This window comes from Sturnira hondurensis, unplaced genomic scaffold (genome assembly GCF_014824575.4).
Source record: "Sturnira hondurensis isolate 20B ecotype Veracruz unplaced genomic scaffold, ASM1482457v3 Scaffold0005220, whole genome shotgun sequence".
NCBI classification, from domain to species: Eukaryota; Metazoa; Chordata; class Mammalia; order Chiroptera; family Phyllostomidae; genus Sturnira; species Sturnira hondurensis.
In genome coordinates, this window is record NW_028077851.1 from 7,848,189 (window position 1) to 7,867,805 (window position 19,617).

At 45.0% G+C, this 19,617-nt stretch overlaps 1 protein-coding gene across 5 annotated transcripts in view; it reads right to left on the reverse strand.

The window, feature by feature from the left end:
- GPM6B (glycoprotein M6B) overlaps positions 1-19,617 on the reverse strand; it is a 144,309-nt gene continuing 124,692 nt past the window's right edge. For 3 of the 5 annotated variants that reach the window (XM_037046328.1, XM_037046325.1, XM_037046327.1), the window contains 6 exons: positions 11,931-12,117; positions 10,103-10,259; positions 7,905-8,076; positions 5,312-5,385; positions 4,257-4,322; positions 1-1,226 (listed from right to left, as the gene is read on the reverse strand). In XM_037046328.1, the coding sequence (XP_036902223.1) occupies positions 1,077-1,226; positions 4,257-4,322; positions 5,312-5,385; positions 7,905-8,076; positions 10,103-10,259; positions 11,931-12,117 (806 nt within the window). In that variant the 3' untranslated portion in view covers positions 1-1,076. Of the gene's footprint in view, positions 1,227-1,513; positions 2,788-4,256; positions 4,323-5,311; positions 5,386-7,904; positions 8,077-10,102; positions 10,260-11,930; positions 12,118-19,617 lie in introns of those variants that run through there. The other 2 variants (XM_037046326.1, XM_037046330.1) reach the window with 1 other exon arrangement.

Sequence of the window (19,617 nt, forward strand, 5' to 3'; positions counted from 1 at the left end):
GTTTTTTTTTGTTTTTTTTTTGCTGAACATTGAACTTGATTATTCCAGAAAACTAAGATTTAGATAAGAAAACGTGAAATAAATACCAATGCTAATTTAAATTACTTAAGTATTCAAGTCTATAAAAGTAGGAGGTCTGTGGTCTATTTATAATTAGGTTTTAGATAGTTGGTATGAAACTGTAAACTCACTTTTGAGACCACATAAAAATGGTTTAGAATGGTGGTCATTTTAATAAGGTAACACATTTTAATAAGGTAACACTTCTTCATTAAGAAAAACATTTGTGGAAAAAATTCTATGGAGAATTTTGGGTCTCCCATTGTGATGCAAGTTCTTAGAAATTTACAGCAAATACTCATTAAGGCAGAGCTGATATCTATTACCCCACGAAGAATGATGACAAGTGGGTCATTTTATTAAAATAAGATCTTGTATAAAATTGACTCTGGAAAGCTTATCAATGAGTCACAATTCAGCTTCTTTAACGGTAGGTATAGCAGAATTTATAGTAGCACATTTTTGCATTATTGAAAAAAGATTTCTGATTGGATCATGAAATTGTGTCCTGGTCAGTCGTGAGAATCCTGTTATCTCTGATGAGCCACAGTTTAATAACTGTCAGCTGTCAGAGGTGGAACTTCACACCAATTCCATTTTGCTCCCTATCGGATGCTTTTGAGAACAGATGGCAAACAGGATTTCACGCTCTCCTCCCTGGATGCTGGCACATCACGGGGAGGGAGCATGCCACACTCTCAAAGCCTGTCCTGGCGTGATTGCTCTGGCAGTAACTGTGAGCATGCCACAAATTTCAGAAGGATGAACAATCATTTTATCAAAGTGTTGCCTTTTAAAATGGCTCACATGAAACCTCCAATAATCTGTTCTAAAGAAAAAGAGTTACCTACTGGAAGGTTTTCCTAGAAATACATCCCAGCAGCTTGAGACAGACAGTGAAGTGTTTGTAGTTCTACATGAGTTTGTTTGATGGGGAACACATCTGTACTGCAGGGCAGCTGTCTGATGATTTGTCAGAGCTGTCAATTCGTCGGCCGAAGCACTCTGGCAAACATTTATGTGTAAGAATTGAGTTGTTCTTTTGACCGGGACTGGATATCTTGCAGTTCCTGTTCTTCCTTTGCTTTGATATCCTGGTAAGCCTGCATTTTGCTTGCATCCTTTAAGTAAGCCCAGTTAGAAGACAGTATCATGAGGAAGTGGATCTGGAAAAGAAGGGTGAGCATGATGGCTAGTGAGCATGTCAGAGGCAAAGCGGGCTGCTAGGCAGATTAGGGTTTACTGTAAAAGGGGGAGAAGGTTATTCTGTATTAATACGTATTCTGCGGTCAGAGGCGTCAGATACTGAGGGCATGCTCTGCTAGTAGGCTTAATATTAAGAGGCTGAAGAAAAGTTAGTATACAGACATAATGAACTTGAAAAAATGGCCAAAGTTATTGTTAAGAAAAGGCAAACATAAAATACAAGAGGGTGCTCTTTACCATTTCGAGGGTAACTTTAAAAACTATTGCAGAAGTTCAGAAACACGGTGGTGGTTATTTTTACATAAGTGCGGTGCAAAGATCTTTCCTATCTGTGGGTAAAAATCAATTCCCCAAAAGGCCCAAAAGTGTGAACAACATTTATTTCGAGTCAATAATAAAAAAACTACATATTTAACATGGACAAATGAAGTGAACGTCCAAACCAAACTTACGAACTATAAGCAAAGCATGCAGTCTCTGTGTTAACAAATTTTTAGTAGTGAAACTACATTTTCCATTTTATAACTGCCATTATTTCATTTCACAAAATGTAAAAAATCCTTATCGTCATTCTTTACAGTTGATGTGGTACACACTCCTTCCCATTCATTTTCCTCGTCTTTCCTGTGTAATCTACATCTCGAGTCCCTGATACTTCATATCTCCTCCTCATCATATCTGAGACTTTCAGACCCAGAACAGTTTCTCTTCCCATTAAAATCTTACATGCAGTTTGAGAACTGGCTTTGAGGAATCAGTTACTACTCAACAAAACAATAATTTAAGGTTATCAGTTTTATGGGCTCTGAAAGGAAGGATTGTGCTTTGTCCAACCCCCCCCCCAAAACCCACACGTATAAATCATTTTTTTTCTTTCAGAGAAAACAAATACATGACTTTTATTTTACTTCAAATTTCATCTGACTTATTTGGGGGGGGCATTTATTTGGTAGTGAACCATGTAATCATAAAAAATTAATGAAGATATTTGTAAAATATATTCCAGAAGGAGTCTGACAAAACAGAATCCAGAATAGGACGGTTCTCTTCATCTTCGCCACTTTTCATTCTCACCATTGAACTTGGTCATCAAGCCAGCAAAAATAACGGAAAATGCAGGTATTTCAGACTTTTAATACTTCATTTAGAGATACTACTTAAAGTTTAAGTTCAAGAAAGTTATTTTTTAATGGGTGCTCAGAATGTCAGTAAATAACTGAATCCTTTTCCAACTGTAGAAATAGCCAGATCTCGTAACGTTGTGATTCATGTATGGTAAGTCATCTTATTAATCTCCCGGGCCAGATGAGTTCACTAAAGCTATTTACAAATTACTGGTACCAAACTGCAGAAACCTAGAGTCTGCTTTAGTCTGGGGTGTCAGTGATATTCATGCTACATCGTGTAGCCCTCTAAAGCTCCTTAGGGGGCTTATGCGATTTAGAATTTAGTGCAGCAGTCTTCCCGACTCTTAAACTTCAAAACCGCATAGTTATATGTGGTAGCCATCATGTAGATCAGCTGGTGGAAGAGAACAAAACAGGACAGTAAGATACAGGCAGTGAGGGCCGGTGCCAGAGACTTCTAAACTTGGGTGGGGAGGGATGCCAGCTCAGCCTAAGGCGTTCCTTTTCCCCACTTACAACCGTGACTCAACAGGTGGTTTCTTTTCATGGGCTGTAGTGGGAAGGAATGACTTCGTGGTTGGAAAACCTGGGAGTGACTCATGTCTGAGCAGATGAGATGTCCCCCTTGCTCTACCAGTCTTAGACTTCTTGAGATCCTAAACCCAGCCCTCCCAAATTACATATTGATATGCACATACGTACATATACCTGTTTGTGGTTACACAGCGGATCCTCATTATTTGAAGATTCTGTATTTGTGAATTTGCCTATAAAGTAAAATTTTGGTAACCCCCAAGTCCGTACTGATAGCACCTTCATGGTCATTTGTGGACATGTGCAGAGCGGTGGAAAAGTTAAGGTCGACCAAGGTGGCACTGCCTTGTTCCAGCCTCAGTCTGTACACATGTCCTTTTTGCAATCTGTTTAGTGCCACATGTTTTTTTTTTTTAAGAGAAGGAGAGAAACATCAGTGTGTGGTTGCTTCTCATGTGCCCCGCACTTGGGACCTGGCCCGCAACCCAGGCATGTGCCTTGACTGGGAGTTGAACTAGCAACCCTTGGGTTTGCAGACCAGCACTCAGTTGGCTGAGCCACACCAGCCAGGGCTGTTCTTTGCATTCTTGTGATTTTACTTTTTAAATGTTCCCTGCTTGAAGTGCTGTGTAGTATTTTTAAGTGCAAGAACATTGTGAAGTGACTTAATGAAGCAAATAAGTGTGCAGAACGATTTTCATTCAGATATGAGTCAGTGGTGTAGGCTGTGAGTTCAGTGTTAGTGAATCAACAATGTATACAAAATAAGATGCCTTCGAACAGAACCACACAAAACAAGGTTATGTATTTGATTAGTTCCCCAAAAAACGTGACCAGAGGCTTGCAGAAATCGAGTCCTGTGTGTCCTCCAGGAGCAGTGGCTCCATATTCGTTCATTCAGTGTTCAAGGAGACTTCACTGAGTGTAACTACTGCGCACAAGGGGGTCAATTCTATGAGTATGTAGGTGCTTTGCATGAGTATGCATGCTATGAGTATGCATATTTCCTTTTGGAAACTGAAAGGGGTAACGCTTCATGGGACCCTTCGTCCCTGTCTCAGGATGCCACAGTGCAGTGTTCCAGTCCTAGTTAACAGGTGTTCAGGTGTCGGTACCCTCTCTTCTTTCCATGGAATCCAGCTTACATTGCCTACAGTCAGCGCCAGGACAGCCAGCTAACACACCGTACAGTCTAGACACGTGGTAGGTTTACACAGGCGAAATTTAACCAACCTTGAGCCAAGAGTGTTTGCTGGAAGGGAAACCTGTCGTTATAGAGACTGCTGGGAGGGGGAGCTAGACCGGGCCAGTCCTCGGGCCATTACTCACCAGGGCAATGACGGTGGCACCAGCTCCGGCACAGGCCACAATGAACAGGTGATAGGACATGTAGAACTAGGAAAGAAGAGGGCAGCGACATAAGCATTTCACGTGTAAGGTGACGGCCTGCATCCGTGCCAGGGTGCTGCCTCATCTTCCTGTGGAGCGGGCTGCAGCAAGGCTGAGAGTACGTGTGCGCCCCTGGCAAGCCCAGTGGGAATCACTGCACCCTAGGCCAGTTACATGTGAGCGTCCGGGGGCCGGGCCTCAGCCATTGATGTCCTGCAGTGCTGCTTGACGACGCACCGTGCAGCCAACATTGGGAACCGCTGCTTTGAGCCAGTCTACATTGTGGATGTACCGACTGACCAGCTAGGTCAGTAGGGGCTCATTATTTTGGTAACTGATTGCTTTCTAAAAGCATATGAGGACTCTCTTCCACAGGCAGCCTCCCACTGGTACAGTTCAGGGTTTTATAAACAGTTACAAACCAGTCAGTGCCTGAAGAATATTCTAGGGTCCAGAGATTTTAAACCACAGTGTGTTAGGATTTAGTGCCAGTTAAGGGTGAAACAAGAAATAAGAGCAAATCTCTCCGGAAATACAAATGATTAACTGTGACTTGATTTATAAAAATTTGGCTTGCATACAAATACTGGGGAATCTTGGATTAATTTGCATTTGTTCTGTGACAAATGTTCTAGTTTGAGAAACTATCTGAAGGTGAAAGAGAAGAGTATATATATATATATATATATATATATATTTGCAGATGTTCAGGACTGGGATCACTCCCAAATTATTTGCCGAAAGAGGAAAGCTTTCTGATTGCTAAAATCCTCACTGAATGGGCTGGACCAAGTGAAAGGGCCATTTTCTAGGTCAAAGATGTCTGAATGTCAGTGATTACATACAGTTCACTCTTTAAGAGTCTGCAAAAGAAAATGCTTTCCCAGGCAGCATTTGAGCTATGGGTGCCTGCTCTTTCGCTCCAGGAGAACCGACCTTCTTTTTGTCAGTGGTCATCGGGGAGCCTGGGAGCCTGGGACGGGAGAGGGATTTACCTCATTTGTGTTGCAGATGTTCTCAAGGGCGGAGCCGCATATTTTTCCTGGGAGAGCATTCCAGGGAATGATACCTGTGAAGTGAAGGTCAGCAGAATGTTAGGTATTTGTGTGCACTACAGGGCCTTGTGCACTCCATGGTCCTCACCACGTGGGATGCTGAGAACAGTGCACTTGCAGGCTGCAGTTCTTCATCAGCAGGGGACAGATCTGCCCTCTGCAGGACAGGCTTTTTGGAATAATTAGGAAGTCCTACTTGGACAGTAGGGCCTGGGCAGAGTCAACTAGTCTATAAGAGACTTAACCTGATGCTATTTTTCCTACAGATTATTTAGTTGCATTGTTTAGTGCTTTGTTTAGTTGAGCTGGTTTCTGTAAAACTCTTCTTTCTTTAAATTTATTTTTATTTTTTATGTATTGACTGTATTGGGGTGGCATGCGCTAATAAAATAAAAATTGATTTCCAAAGCTAGGTTTTCCCTCCTGTGAATTGATGAACTATAGTTACGCAGCTCCAGGCTGACCCCCACCCCCTTCTAAAGCACTTCCTCATGCTGAGGTCAGGTCCATTTCCCCCTGAATTCCTGGTCTGGGGCATGTCACTCAGGCTCTTCGGTAGCAGGTAGCAGCTTGCCGTGACATAAGTTCCGAGATTGAGAGTCTGCTCAGAAAGTTTCACGGCAGCTTGACAGAGTAATTTATGCTCATGTTATGTAATTGGGACTTGTCTTTGCTTTTGTACTCATTTTTATTGTGCTTTACAAATGTGTTGGAACTGCTTTGGGACTGAAAGCCTGGACCTTCATCACGGAAAGTGGGCCAGCATGGCCTGAGGTCTCTCCCTGTGACCCTGACTCGTCCCTGCAATGACATTGCCCTTTGGGGGCTGCTGTTCTTTTTGCCATTAATGAGCAGGTGAGCGCTTAAATATCAAACACGGGGCGAATTGCACTTGTCCTAGGGCGTGAGGAAGGAGGATGAAGAGAGTCCTTGTTCACTCCATCCTTACTGTGGGACAAGAGTAAGTCTCCCTAAATGGTCAGTGAAAACAGTGATGTCAGATACACATTTAAAAAGATGATTACCAATGACCCAGAATATGTAGTGAAAATGTTTAAGAATAGGGCAATGATATACATTTAGACAGTCATTTACAAATACTTTAAAAATCAACTTGAGCCCTGACTGGTGTGGCTCCGTGGGTTGGATGTTGTCCCACAAACTGAAAGGTCACTGGTTCGTTTCCCAGTCAGGGCACATGCCTGGGTTGCTGGCCAGGTCCCTAGTTAGGGGGCAACTGACTGATGTTTCTCTCTCACATCGATGTTCCCCTCTCATTCTAAAAAAGTGAATTAAATCTTAAAAAATAAAAATCAACTTTAGGCACTGTTTTTAATCCATCAGAAAGAACAGTGTGGTTAAACCTTGGTCTTTATGAGAAGAGATGATTAGGCTGGTGGGCAGTTTTAGACAAATTTCCTATTATGTCATAAGGTAAGAGCCTGAGGATAAGCTACATGGGAAAAACAAGCAAGAAAAATGAAATAGTCATCTCTTTCTCAAAAAGCTCTGAAAGAACAGTTATTTCCTCTTTGATTCTAATGAAAAGCTTTTTTTCTATTTGTTTCTGCCAAGAACAGGATTTCCTGCCATCCTGGCTAGAAGCACTAATTAAACTCCTTACTCAGGGGATGCTGCCTGCTCCCAGCAGGGAAGTCAAGCCTCAAATTAATTGACAGGCACAGCAATGGCCCCTTCTGTGCCTTGTCAAAATGAAGCAGCCTTAGCTGCCTTATTGGAAAGATCCCATCCCTTTGAAAATATGTTTGAAAATATGTTTGGATCTGTTTCCAATAGTTGGCTTTTAGAGAATATATTCTGATGACTTTAAAATACATTTGGATTTTATGTTGTGTTTTTCAGTATAGATGAAATTTAAGCAGGTGGTCATTTAAAAACTACTTGCTTTGAAGAGTCTGACATATAAATTAATTGTATGTACAGTACATGCAGTATTACAGATAGAAAGCAAGATGATACAGAACTGAAAATTTGAAGAAAATGCATAACCTTTTTATCGTGACCATCCAGAGGTCTTTTTTTAAAACAATTTTATATTATTTATTTTGACACTTTTTAAAAAGATTTTTATTTCTTTATCTTTAGAGGGGAAGGGAAGGAGAGAAATATCAATGTATGGTTGCCTCTCTGAGTCTCCTGCTGGGAACTGGCCCGCAACCCAGGCATGTGCCCTGACTGGGAATCAAACCGTGATCATCTGGTTCGCAGGCCCGCGCTCAATCCACTGAGCCAGAGGTCTTTTTTGGATTGAACTGCATTATAAAGTAGTTTCTCATTATAAAAAAATGTTTTACTGCATATTTGAAAAACACAACAAAATTCTGAATGGTGATTTTTAGCAACTAAGAGCCTTTCATTAAGAAATGGAGCCTATGGAGAGAAAGAGTACACAGCATTGTGATAGAGGAATATATGCAAGCAGTCAACGATTACTAGATGCCCACATAACAACTAAGGTCCAGATATACGCACAAGAGCAGAAACAGTAATGGGGGGGATTAAAAGGAAGCACCGTATTGTCGGATATCCACGCAGATCTGCTCCACACCAGTTGTCCCGTTGGTCTGGGGTGACTTGATGACTTCACAGGTTGACCATATGTTGTAGAACATAAACACGGGCACTGCAGAGAAACCAAACACGCCGAGCCAGGCCACTCCCAGCACATAGGTGAGGAAGACAAACTAAGCCAAAGAGGAGAAGGAGAAAGGATCGTCATGGAACCTGCGCCAAGGTGCATCCCTGGGAGGAATGATTCTGCATTTCTGACCCAGTACTGAAGCTGCGGGGTGTGTGCAGTCCGGGGCACCGTCTGGGCCACGGCAGTGACAAGGCAAGGTGACAAGGAAGAGAAGAACAGGGCTGGCGGCTGGGGCAGGGTGTTCATGCTCTCCAGAGCGATGGGATGGAGAATGTTACTACCTGGTAATTAAAAATCCTTTTAACAAGGACCCAAGATCCCCAGAGGTGATCTCCCTTGTCCAAGGTCACAGAGCTAATTAGTGACAGCACCTCCCATGTGGCGTTCTTCGTAAACGTGAGTTCCATACTTACCCTGGGACAGGGTCTGGGTGGTTTCACAGGCCACTTGAATTATAACTTCGTATTATTTTACCCCAGATTACCTTTATTTTACATAATAGGTGGGTGGTATAATAGCAGTTGCTTCAGGAAGTTCTTTCTCAAAAAGAACTTCACTAGATTCATGAGCCTGTGATATTACTAAGAGCAAGAGATGCTTGGACCTATATTAAAGGTTTAAAATAGCCTTGAACACAAGCTTAATGCTCAGTGAATCTGATAAAATTCTCATTTCCCTCCGGTTGTTTTCATCTTGAACATTCACAGGAGCTCTGCAAGCAGAGCCCTGGCTTCGGACAAAATCACCCACGTTGCCATGGGCAGTTTCAGGAAGAATAAAATCACATTGCTTTATTTTCTTCCTAACCTGCCTTGACTACCAATTTTCAGATACTTTGAGAGGCTGTTTAAAACACATTATGGTATTTATATTTTGAGGATGTGCACCCACAGAGTTGTGTGGGTGAAAGTTTGGAATCCAAGTTTGGCTTTTTTAGTTTCTCAAGCTGATGCCAAAGACTTAAAGGTTCCATTGAACTTTCTATCCTGCAGGAAATACCTGGATTGTGCCAGGTCGGCCTTGGGGTCATGCTTAGATGGGCCACGTCCTGTAGGTCACCCCAGGAAACTACAGAAACAAGGCATTTTATCTCAAGGACATTTACACTTTTGGAAGCATTTGCATTTCTAAAAATAGTCAAAGACAGATTTCAGCGGTTTCACAGCCTTCCTCCCCAGTGCTTACAGATCAGCTACTCCAGACTAGGCCTGCAGAAGAAAACTTCACTTTCTTTCTAATAACACCATGAAGACTTGGAAAAGGGCTGGTGGTTCTTTGCTTGGTGAGCCTTTCTTTCCTGCAGTGTTGAGGACCCCCTAGGGCAGCCGGTGCCCAATACAGAGGGCCCGTTGGGTATTCCTGTCCTGGTGGCCTCCGACATTCAGAATTCTGTCCTCAGTGACAGACTGTGAGTGGTCCGTAGAGCCTAAACCGGTCCCCACCCGGCCCTGTGCAGACAGGTTTGCTGATTTCTGGTCTAGAGAACAAAGCTTAAAAAGAGCTCATTGAAAGGCATTGTGGAGGGCAACTCAGAGGTTGGAAGTATTCATACATCTTTATGGCTGTAGTCCACGTGCAAGACGTCAAGAGCGTGGAGACAACGTGAAAGTTACCTCCTTTCATAGTGGGGACCTTACGGGTGAAAACTCTTCAAAACCCTCATTGCCTGTGCCTTGGTAAGGGAAATGTTGGATTTGATAAAACCAGCCGTAGATTTTAACTACGATCAATAATGCATTGAAGGTATTTTCATATTCCTAACTGTGATTGTTAAGAACACCACAGGCATACTTCAGTGTTACTGAGCTTCACTCCATTGCGCTTCACAGATGTGTGTTTTACAAATTGAAGGCAAGACCCTCCCCCAGCAAAAAGATGATGACTCGCTTGATTGTGATGCTCCATTGTGGTGGTCTGGAACCGGACCCGAGGTGTCTCTGAGGTGTGCCTGTGTATGCCAGAACCCCCCCCCCCCGCACTCCAGATTAACTTGTAGCTTTTCCTAGCTTTGAAGAAGTAGAGAGGTGTGACTCTGGCTGCGGGCCCGAGAATCGGAGGTCAGTACTCACCATTCCGCTGATGCATCGGCCACAAGCAGTAGTTTTGAACTCCCCGTGCAGTTCTTTCACTGCGCTCGTGGTGTAGAAGCCTTCTGCCAACAGAATGATCCCATACAAGAAGAAGAAGGACGCGATTCCGTAGATGACGTACTGCATCAGCTGGATGCTATGAAAAGGAAGACGAGAGCCTGAAAAGTTCAATCCACTGCATGGTGAACAGACACCATTTCAGCCTCTGGAGTGGGGATGTGAGGGCGACGTTCCTGTGACATCTCCTGCCCCTCTGGGGGCCCCACTGCCGCTTGGGCCTGCCCTCCAAGGTGGGCCCTTTGATGAGGTGGACAGCATTCCCAGACAAGGGAGCCGTTGCCTTCCATCAGGGGCAGTTGTAATCTTGTAATAGATGACCCAAGTTTTGTGCTCTGAGGGTTGGACTTCTCATGTATTGCAAACAAGTAGACCCAGGAGTGACTCACACAAGGGTACAGAGTCAGTGGCAGAGCCGGCACCGGAACTCTGCTCCAATGGACACCATGTTCCTTCTACCACATCAGATGCCTCCCCACCAGGCCTAGTGGTTAATGTTATCCTGAAAAAGCCCCCAAGGAAGCACTCAGGGAGTCCATAAGTAATACCTTGGGCAGATAGATGTTTTTGGCATTGAAATTCTCACTACATAAGTTTCAAGTAGCTTTAAGATCCGAAGAGTTAGTTTACAACTAATTGTGTCCTATGAAAGCTGACAGGGACCCAGATGGCGGTTCCTCGACTCTTGGCGACCCACTGGAACTACCTGGGGAGCTTTAGGAAACACTGGGACCCGGGTGCTGTCCCCAGAGGTTATGACTCAATTGGTCTGCGATACAGGGTGGGCATGGGAAAGTTTTAAAGATTCCTGAATGTGTGAGAGCCACTTCTCAAGCTTACTAGCTAAGTGGAGCAACACACCTTTCCCAGGTTCAGTTGTGGCAGATATTCCTGGTTGTCTTTGCACACAGTTGTATCCATTCAGTAAGTCCTGTGTGCTGCATGATTCTCCTTATAACCTCCCCTGCTCATTGGTTTGGATGTCATTCATGACACATAAAGAGTAAAATCCCTTCACGCGTTTTTCAGTCTGCTGGAGAAGTCTCTCCTAATCACAAGATACCCAGCTACCGGGAGGTTGGGGGAGTCCAGGAAAGAAAAAGAAACCACTGAAGGCAGTGGAGAAAGGGGAAAGTACAGGAAGGAATCAGTACACTGTTTCTGGGCCTACGTAGCTGCGTGAGAGAGATCATCTGCATGGGACTAGTTGAGGCCCCACTGAGAATCATCTAGAGTGGGGAGGCAGAGATCTGGGGCTCAGTCCACCAAATTTCCCCTTTTCTGCATCAGAACGTGCTGTGGGATTTGTTCTGCCTGAAGCATTATAATGCCCAGGTCCTGTTCCTATACAATTAGAGGGGAATTAGTCCTCAGCAGGGTTCCTGTTATTCCAAGGATGGTCACTTCCTGTGAGGCCACTGGAGGGCGCCTGTTACTTGGGAACCAGAAGAACTGCAGTGTGATGATGGGCAGCAGCAGCCTATCACCCTGCCATGGCCCCTCACATCCGTGGCTACGGTGTGTGGAGTGTCCTGTGCGTGCACCTTGCCATTCTCAGGTGACGTTCCAAACACCCACTGCATTCTTGGCCCTTCCCTTTGCCTTCTCTCGTGGACCTTTTTCTGTCTGCATACGGTGAGCCTCCATGAAAAGCATCACCTTTCCACCAGGAGAGCACCCAGGAGCCTTTTTAAAAACATCGGGAGTGGTTGCATTTTCAGCTCATTTTTAAAGGGAAGCAGGTACTTACACCTCACTCAGCAGGGCGTGGTCACTGGTGTTGGTGGAGAAGTGTTGCTCGAGGATCGCCACGGTGCCCGCGAGAGCCACATGACCACAGCCACAGAACAAGGCGACCCCAGAGAAGCAGAGGATGGTGGCCACCAGAGAGGCATAGGGGACTCCTCCCAGACACTTGATGCAGCATTCGAAGCAGCCTGGACCCAAAGGAGAGAAAATGCTGCTGTAACAAGTGAAATGCCTCTTGGTCTTCACAAGCACCACACGTTAGCAGAGAAGGTTCTACTTCTCCATCTTCCCCCCTCAGACTCGATGGCTAGTAGCATAGTATCCCGAGGGCCAGTGGGGGGTAGTTGTCATCTCATATTCTGTGGGTCAGGACCCTGGGGCTCCAAGAGGGAATATTAGCTTAATTTGCTTGGGATGAGTGGCAGAGCAGACACTGACAAGTAATTATGCAGTAAGTCACAATTCTAGAGCTTCCCAACCTACCCGGGGGTGAGGGGGTGGGGGGGACCTGCTCAAGTGACGATGTGGAGCAATCATTCCTGCAGAAAATCCACCATCAAGTTCTCCCCAGCCCCCAAACTTCTGGGGTTCCAAGTATGTCTATTTCTGCAGCAGCTGATACCTTTGCCCAAGCTTTTACCTCCTGGGCAACCAGAAGAATCAAATACAGTAATTCTACTGTTGCTGCATTCAGAACAATATCAATGTGATGATTTTGAAAAGGTGATGGGTATTTTGGTCCCTAAAAGAACAAAGTCACCAAGATCCACTCAAATGGATCCCCCCAAGTTTCATTCATGTCATCAGAAATTAACTTTGTCATAAAAATGTCCCCCAGCCCAAGCAGCACAAGCAGTTTAGTCAGTCCTCCTCCTCCTCCCCAGCTTCCATCTGCCCCCTTCCCCGACACACACGTTCAAAATAAGAACCCAGAACTGGTGGATGACATTTAAGTTCTTAAAGAAGGAAAAGGAACAGAAGGGGGGGAAGACAAAAATGAGCATCCATGAAGTGAGATGAAGGAGAGAGAGCCACAATCCACTCTTCATCTTGAGCTGTCCATGAAGAGCTCCCCGAGGGTGCCACTTTCATTCAGTTCAGAGATATTTAGCTTTCACTAGAGCAGTGCTGGCCTCAGGATAATGTCACTACCTCCCTGACCTCCCTGACCTCCCGTCTCTGTTTATATTATCCAGACCCTTAAGTAAATGGCTTGTCAGAGAAATCGAACTCTGAAGGCATTATGAGGTCTAATAGCAATCAAAAGCAGTTCATTATTTCAGAGCAAGCACAGTAAGCCAGCTACATTTCTTCTCCCCAAATGCTCTTTACAGCAGACAGGGAATGAGTACCCAGCATGAAACACTGGAGACAGGCTTTTCCATTTTGATGAGCATCCCATTTTAAGCTAGCATTAGCTTAAACCCACCACATTGCCAGATTTCAGTTCATTGGAAATTTTTTTTAAAAAGGGACTTCATAAGAAAATGTATTTCCTTTTTAAGGATGGTCAGCTGTTTTCATGGAGACCTACCTCCCTGCGATGGATTTATGAAACCACACAAAAGGGGAACCAGTGCACAATACAGTTCAAGGTCACTAACAAGTCAGTACCTTAAAGAGCATCAGATACTTGGGATTTGTGAACAAGGATGATGGAGTTCAATTGTAGTTTGTTATATGACTTTCTGAGGGCTGAGGTGAGGTGAAAGGCTTCAACTAAAAGTCCAGGTTCTTAAACCAAGAGAAATCCCCAGCCTCAGTGTGTCCCATTACATAAAAATCCCCGGCCTCGCCCTGGCTGGTGTGTGACTCACTGCATTGATCACTGGCCTGCAAACCAAAGGGTCACTGGTTTGATTCCCGAGCCTGGGGAATACGCCTGAGTTACAGGCCAGGTCCCCGGTAGGGGGCGCATGAGAGTCAGCCACACTGATGTTTTCCGCTCTCCTTCCCCTCTCTTCTGGCTAAACATAAATAAAATCTTTAAAAGAAAAGAGAAAAGAAAGAAAAATCCCTGGCCTCAAGATGTCCCATTACATGAAACAGAATCGACCTGCATCTGTTGTATCATTCACAACCTCTCCTGCTCTCAGTCCACATGGTGTGAGGAACAAGATAAATGTCTGCCTCCCTGGCTAACAAAGTTACATCTGGTCCTTATCACATAGAGCCGTGTGACCTTGAGACTGTGTTGTCCAGTAGAGTGGCCTCTAGCTCTTGTAGCTACTTACATTATTTAAAATGAAATAAAATAGTAAATTCAGTTCCTCAGCTGCACATTTCACGTGCTCAAGAGCCACATGTGCTGGTGGCTCCCCTAGCGGACAGAGCAGACATACACCCTTCTATCATCACTGTAGAACACGGGTCCTGTGTTCGGGAGATATTTTCACTTGCCATGTATTTGATTTTCGGTAACATGACCTGGGTTCTAACTGAGTTTCACTTTGGGTTTTATTCATTCAGTTTTTTTTGAAGACCTACTGAGTGCTAAGTAAGCACTGTGCTTGGTGTTGGGGATACAACTATGAAATCAGATGTCGTCTTTGTTTTCAAGGAGACCAGTTTAAAGCTGCAGGCAGATACATAATGTGATTATTATAGCGCAGCATGATAAGATATAGACTGCTGGAGAGCCAGTGGGTGGTGGGCAGGGAAGGGGGGAGAGAGATATAATTCCCACTGGAGAGGGGTTACGAAAGGCCTTCTACAGAAAGACCTAGCGTGCAGAACATAGCTGACGCCTTGACACTGACATACAATCTGATAAAGTGCTCATTCATTCCTAAATGTTTTTGTGTTATACATGTTTATGTATTTTTTAAATAAACCCACATCCTTTCTCATTATATGCAGCTTGGTTCGGTGTTGTGGCATAGCACACTTGCCCTGTAACAGTATAACTCATCCTTCCAGATCCAGTCGCCACTTCAAAAGTCTTTCATCCAAAGGGTTATAGCATTCTGCTTCCTTCAAAGGAAATATCACAGCTGCTCCCTGACTCAAAAAGACAAGTGGAGTTACAAGAATGGTGCTGCTCAGTCCCAAATTCCGCACTAGATCAAGGCTAAAAGTTTCCCTCCGGTTTATCTCGCTCAAGGACTCCCTATACCCCACACTGTGGGTCTGGTTTTAGAACAGCAGGGGGAACCTGGCACTCAGGAATTTGGGGGATCACATCAACGAGTCCTAGTCTCTCCACAGATGGTTTCCTTTGTGGCTGTAGGAACTCTGGCTCCTAAGGAACAGAACTCGCCATGCTGGTCATTGTTCCACACGCACAGATGAAACTCTTAGGGACCCTGCCCGTCAATGTGAGAAGCTTGTGGAATACAACATGGGAAAGATTGGTAGGAATAAATTTATCTGCAGGGCTAAAACTGCATGGATACCCACCCAGGTCCACTGTGCCTTCCATGCCCATCTAGAAGCTCATCCTACCCACAGTGTGTCAGGTGTCTGAACAGTGGGCAGTTGGCTTGTGTGCCACATACTTTTCCCAGAGAAACCAAAACTGCTGCGAAAAGTGAAAACAACCTAAACAGGTTTCTTAAATATGAATATGAATACTGTTAGTGCCCTCACGTTAACAGCATTTCCGACTCGAACACCGTGAATGTGGCAGAGGTGGTGGTGGAGGCCGTGATGGTGACATGACCTGAGCAGTCCCGTGGGGCCCTGGGCTTGGTTTAATGCTCTGCATTGCCATTTTGAAGTTCTTAATGGTTTGTGAACAAGGGTCTCTGTATTTTCATTTTGCACCGAGCCTGCAAATTATGAAGCCAGTCCTTGGTGCATTTATGTGGGAGGAGGCAAGGGGGATTCTTTTTACTTTATACATCTACAGTGCACTTTATTTCATTTCACAGCGTTAGGAAGAAATACAGCCTAGAAAGGCAGAGGTCACCTTGCCTACCATATCATCCTGATGTACAGCCACCATCAGATTCTATAGAAAGGGACGACCTATGTCCTAGAATGAATAAGCTCCCCTTCACTCTGAGAGAGAGTAGCCATTACCCACCATAGCATCCAAGAGTCAACAGCTCAGTTTTCCTAAACCAAGGTGAGCCTGTATTTCTGTAAATAAAGTAGCATGAGAACAGTTTACACTCATTCATTTCCAAATTGCAGCCATTTTCCCTTACAATGGTCAAGTCGAAAAGCTGTCTCAGAGTGTATTGCTTACAAATCCTGCAATATTTACTATTTGCAGACAAGGTTTGTGGACTCATCTCCAGAAGTACTGATATGCAGAGCGTGGTATCAGAACCAGAAGCAGCAGGATCACCTGTGAACGTATTAAAAATGCAAACTCTTGGGTTCCGCCCTAGAAACTCAGGAAAAGGCGGACCCAGTAATCTGTGTTTTAACCAGCCTCTCGGGAAATTTTCACATACGCTCAAATTTGAGAAGCACTATCCTAAGGAATCTTGCAAGCTCTTTACCGTGTTGGTTCTACCGACGTTTTTTTGTTTGTTTGTTTTTTGGGGTTTTTTTTTGGTTATCACCCAAATTCCACTGTAATAAAAATCTAACTCCCCAGAACGATTCCTCGCTTCTGGCTAAGATGGATTCACAGGCACCTAACTCATTCTCCTGCCTGAAACAAGTAAAACACTGAACAAAACATATGAAACAATGGTTTTTGAGGTATTAGACATCAGGCTATAAAGAAACTGATGAGTCAGTTATTAAAATACCCGGAAGACCCAAAGAAGCCGTGTTAGATGGCCTGTAACTCATTTCAAAGAAGCAGTTGGTGCGAGTTCACCCGAAGCCACACCTCAGTCCTCACTCAAACAAGAGAAACTCTTCCCATAACCTTGCTGTTATCATCATTCTGGGTATTGGGGTCTCTTAAAGGTCTTGTTTAATTGAAGCTGTCGGTTAAGCAGAGTAACAGATACGGGTGAGAGTGACAGCATCGGGAGGGAGGGAGCAGCTGTGCATTCACTCGTTCCATTTCATTCAATTAGGGAGCCTGCGCTGCTCACCGAGTGTCTTCCGTGTCCCAAGCACTTTGCTGTGCTCTGGGGACTCACGGGTGAGCCAAGATAGGCGTGGTCTGTGCGCTAACGAAGTGTATAGTCTATGGGCAAAATGGTCATTAACCATATGGTTCCAAGCTCGGAAGTGCTAGGAGAACAAACAATGGAGACTTACTGAGGCATCTGGGGAGTGGCCAGGGATAGCTTCCACAGTTTAAATATGAAGGATGAATTTGAGTTAATTACATAAAGGGAGAGAAGAATGGGTTAGGGAAGGTGCTTCGGGAACAGAAGGAAGAAAAGCTCTATGGTGGAAAAGAGCAGGGTGCTTTCCCAGGCCTGGAAGAAGCCAGAAGTCAGACAGTACACCGAGGGTGGGACAAAGAAGGTGGGGTGGGGGGTCTGTTGGAAATAGACCCCTTAGGGGCTTAGGCTGCCTTAAGGATTCTGGACTGTATCCTCAGAATCGTGTGAAGCCACGGAGCACTGTTAACCACAGGGAGCAGACTGGAGTTGCAAAAGGTCGCTGGGGATGATGTGGCAGGAACAAAGTGGAAGTGGAGATGAGTAGGAGCCCAGTGCGATGGTTCACACGGGGAGATGACAAGAGCTTGGACCAGAGCAACGGGGGTGGAAGTGGGAGAAATGAATGGGTCTGGGAGGTGATTAAGGTGTCCAATGGGCCTGACTTGGTGTGGATTAATTTGGTCCTGGGGTTGGGGATGGGTTGGTGAGTACCAAGGAAGACTCCTAAATGGCTGGCATATACAGCTGGATGGATGCTGTGGCGTTCTCTGAGTTAGGTTGACCAGAAGAGGGCTAGGCCTGCAGGACAGAGACGTTGAGTCCCCTCTTAGACACATTGAGTTTCAGGTGATTGGATGTTGTCTTAAGGGAGGACTGGTAGGCAATTGGATGCAAGGGCCCCATAGCTCAGAAGAGCTAAAGACGAATGCTGTGAGCTTCTACTGGACAGCAGTGAAAACTTTCAGAGGTCAAGGAAAGATATGAATGGACTGCTTGTCAGTTGAAAGTGCTTTAGACCCTTTGTTTTACCAAGTGTGGACCTTGGACCAGTAGCACCAGCAACACCAGTGAACTTTAGAGAAATGAAGAATCTCAGGCCCCACCCCAGAGCAGCAGAATCAGACTCTGCATTTGAACAAGACCCTCCCCTCTGGGTGACTTGTGTGCCCAAGAAAGTTTGAGAAGCCAGTTTTGAGTCAACAGCCCTATCTTCCCAGTCTTGGGAGCGGCACCCTGCACCCATCTGAAGCGCCTGTTTTGTGTTCAGCCGTGTTTGGTGTTTTCCCCTGAAAAGATGGCCCGCCGGGCTTGGCCATAACTCTAGCCAATCAAATGGCAAGTTCCAGGGGCTGCAATGAAGAAAACAAAATGTTCCAAGTTGTTCAGCTGTCTTGAAAAGAGTGCAACCAGAGTGGTTTTTCTGAGCCAAGCAAGTCCTCTTAACCTCAGAATTTTTGACAAAGATGCTTTAGAGCGGCACCATAGACAGGGTCTGAGAAAACAGATTTACTCCCCCACCCCATCCCTCCACGGGGCTGGCTGTGCCTGGACAGACAAAGGAACTGGGTCTGTGATTCAGGCTGTCCCCATGTGAGAAGTCACAGACAAGGCTGAGGTTTTGAAGTACGGAGGTGGTGCCAAGCATCTGCAGAGCACCACACCGTTCAAGTTCACGTTAGCTAAGGCAGGTCAGTGCTTTTCTTGGACACTCGTATTAATCCGCACTCAAGTTTTCTCAAGCTTCAAACCAGCAAGGACGACATCCGTTAATGTGAACCAGAAAAGGCAAGGAAGGAAAGCATTTTTTTTTTGGATGACTATGATCTACTCAGGTAAAAAAAAAAATTCAGTGCCAGGTCTTCTAGCACATGTTGCTAGTAATTCTCAATACCTCTCACTAACCCCCCCGCCGAACCTCTCAGGTTAACAATGTTATAAGCCTTCACTTAGCTGGTCTCTGTGGCTCCAGAGAATTGTGAATTTTAGGTTTTGATTCACACAAAAACACCAGTGTGCTTTTGCCTCAGAGAGTTTAAATATAAACCCCATAGTAGGGAGAAATAAAGACACATCAATGCCTGTAACACTCAATGGCCATTCTGTCCCCAGCATCTCTAGAACCTTTTGTGCGGAACAACAGAATAAAACACGTTTTGTCCTTGCACTTGCGGATGGCCGTTGCCATGGCTGGGAGTTCAGAAGGGCCCAGGGATTTGCCCCAAGTTGTCTGTGATCCTGGCCGCACATTTAACGCTGAGGGCTCAGATTTTTCCCCAGGGAATGAATGTCACACGTACACACGTACACCCCACGCTCCTATGCATGGCCTTCCTTGCTACTTTCCTGATTCTTAATGAGCCATAAGATTCCAAAGAAACAGAGAAGTAGCCAAGGTTTGCAAGGTTCAAACAACTGGCATCGGGAAAATGGAGGCGGCGCGAATCCTACTTAAAAGAAGCAAAAGTGAGTGTCAGCCAACAGGTGGCTCCCTGATTTGTGATGGCCTCAGCAGAGGTTCTCAACAGGGGGTGACTGTGCCCTCAGGGGACATCCTGTAATGCCCAGAGATATTTTGGGTCATCACATTCGGGGGAGAGAGGTGCTACTAGCTCCATGGAGTAATGATCCCCTTCCAGGATGTGAGTGCAAAGGTCACTAGCATGGGGT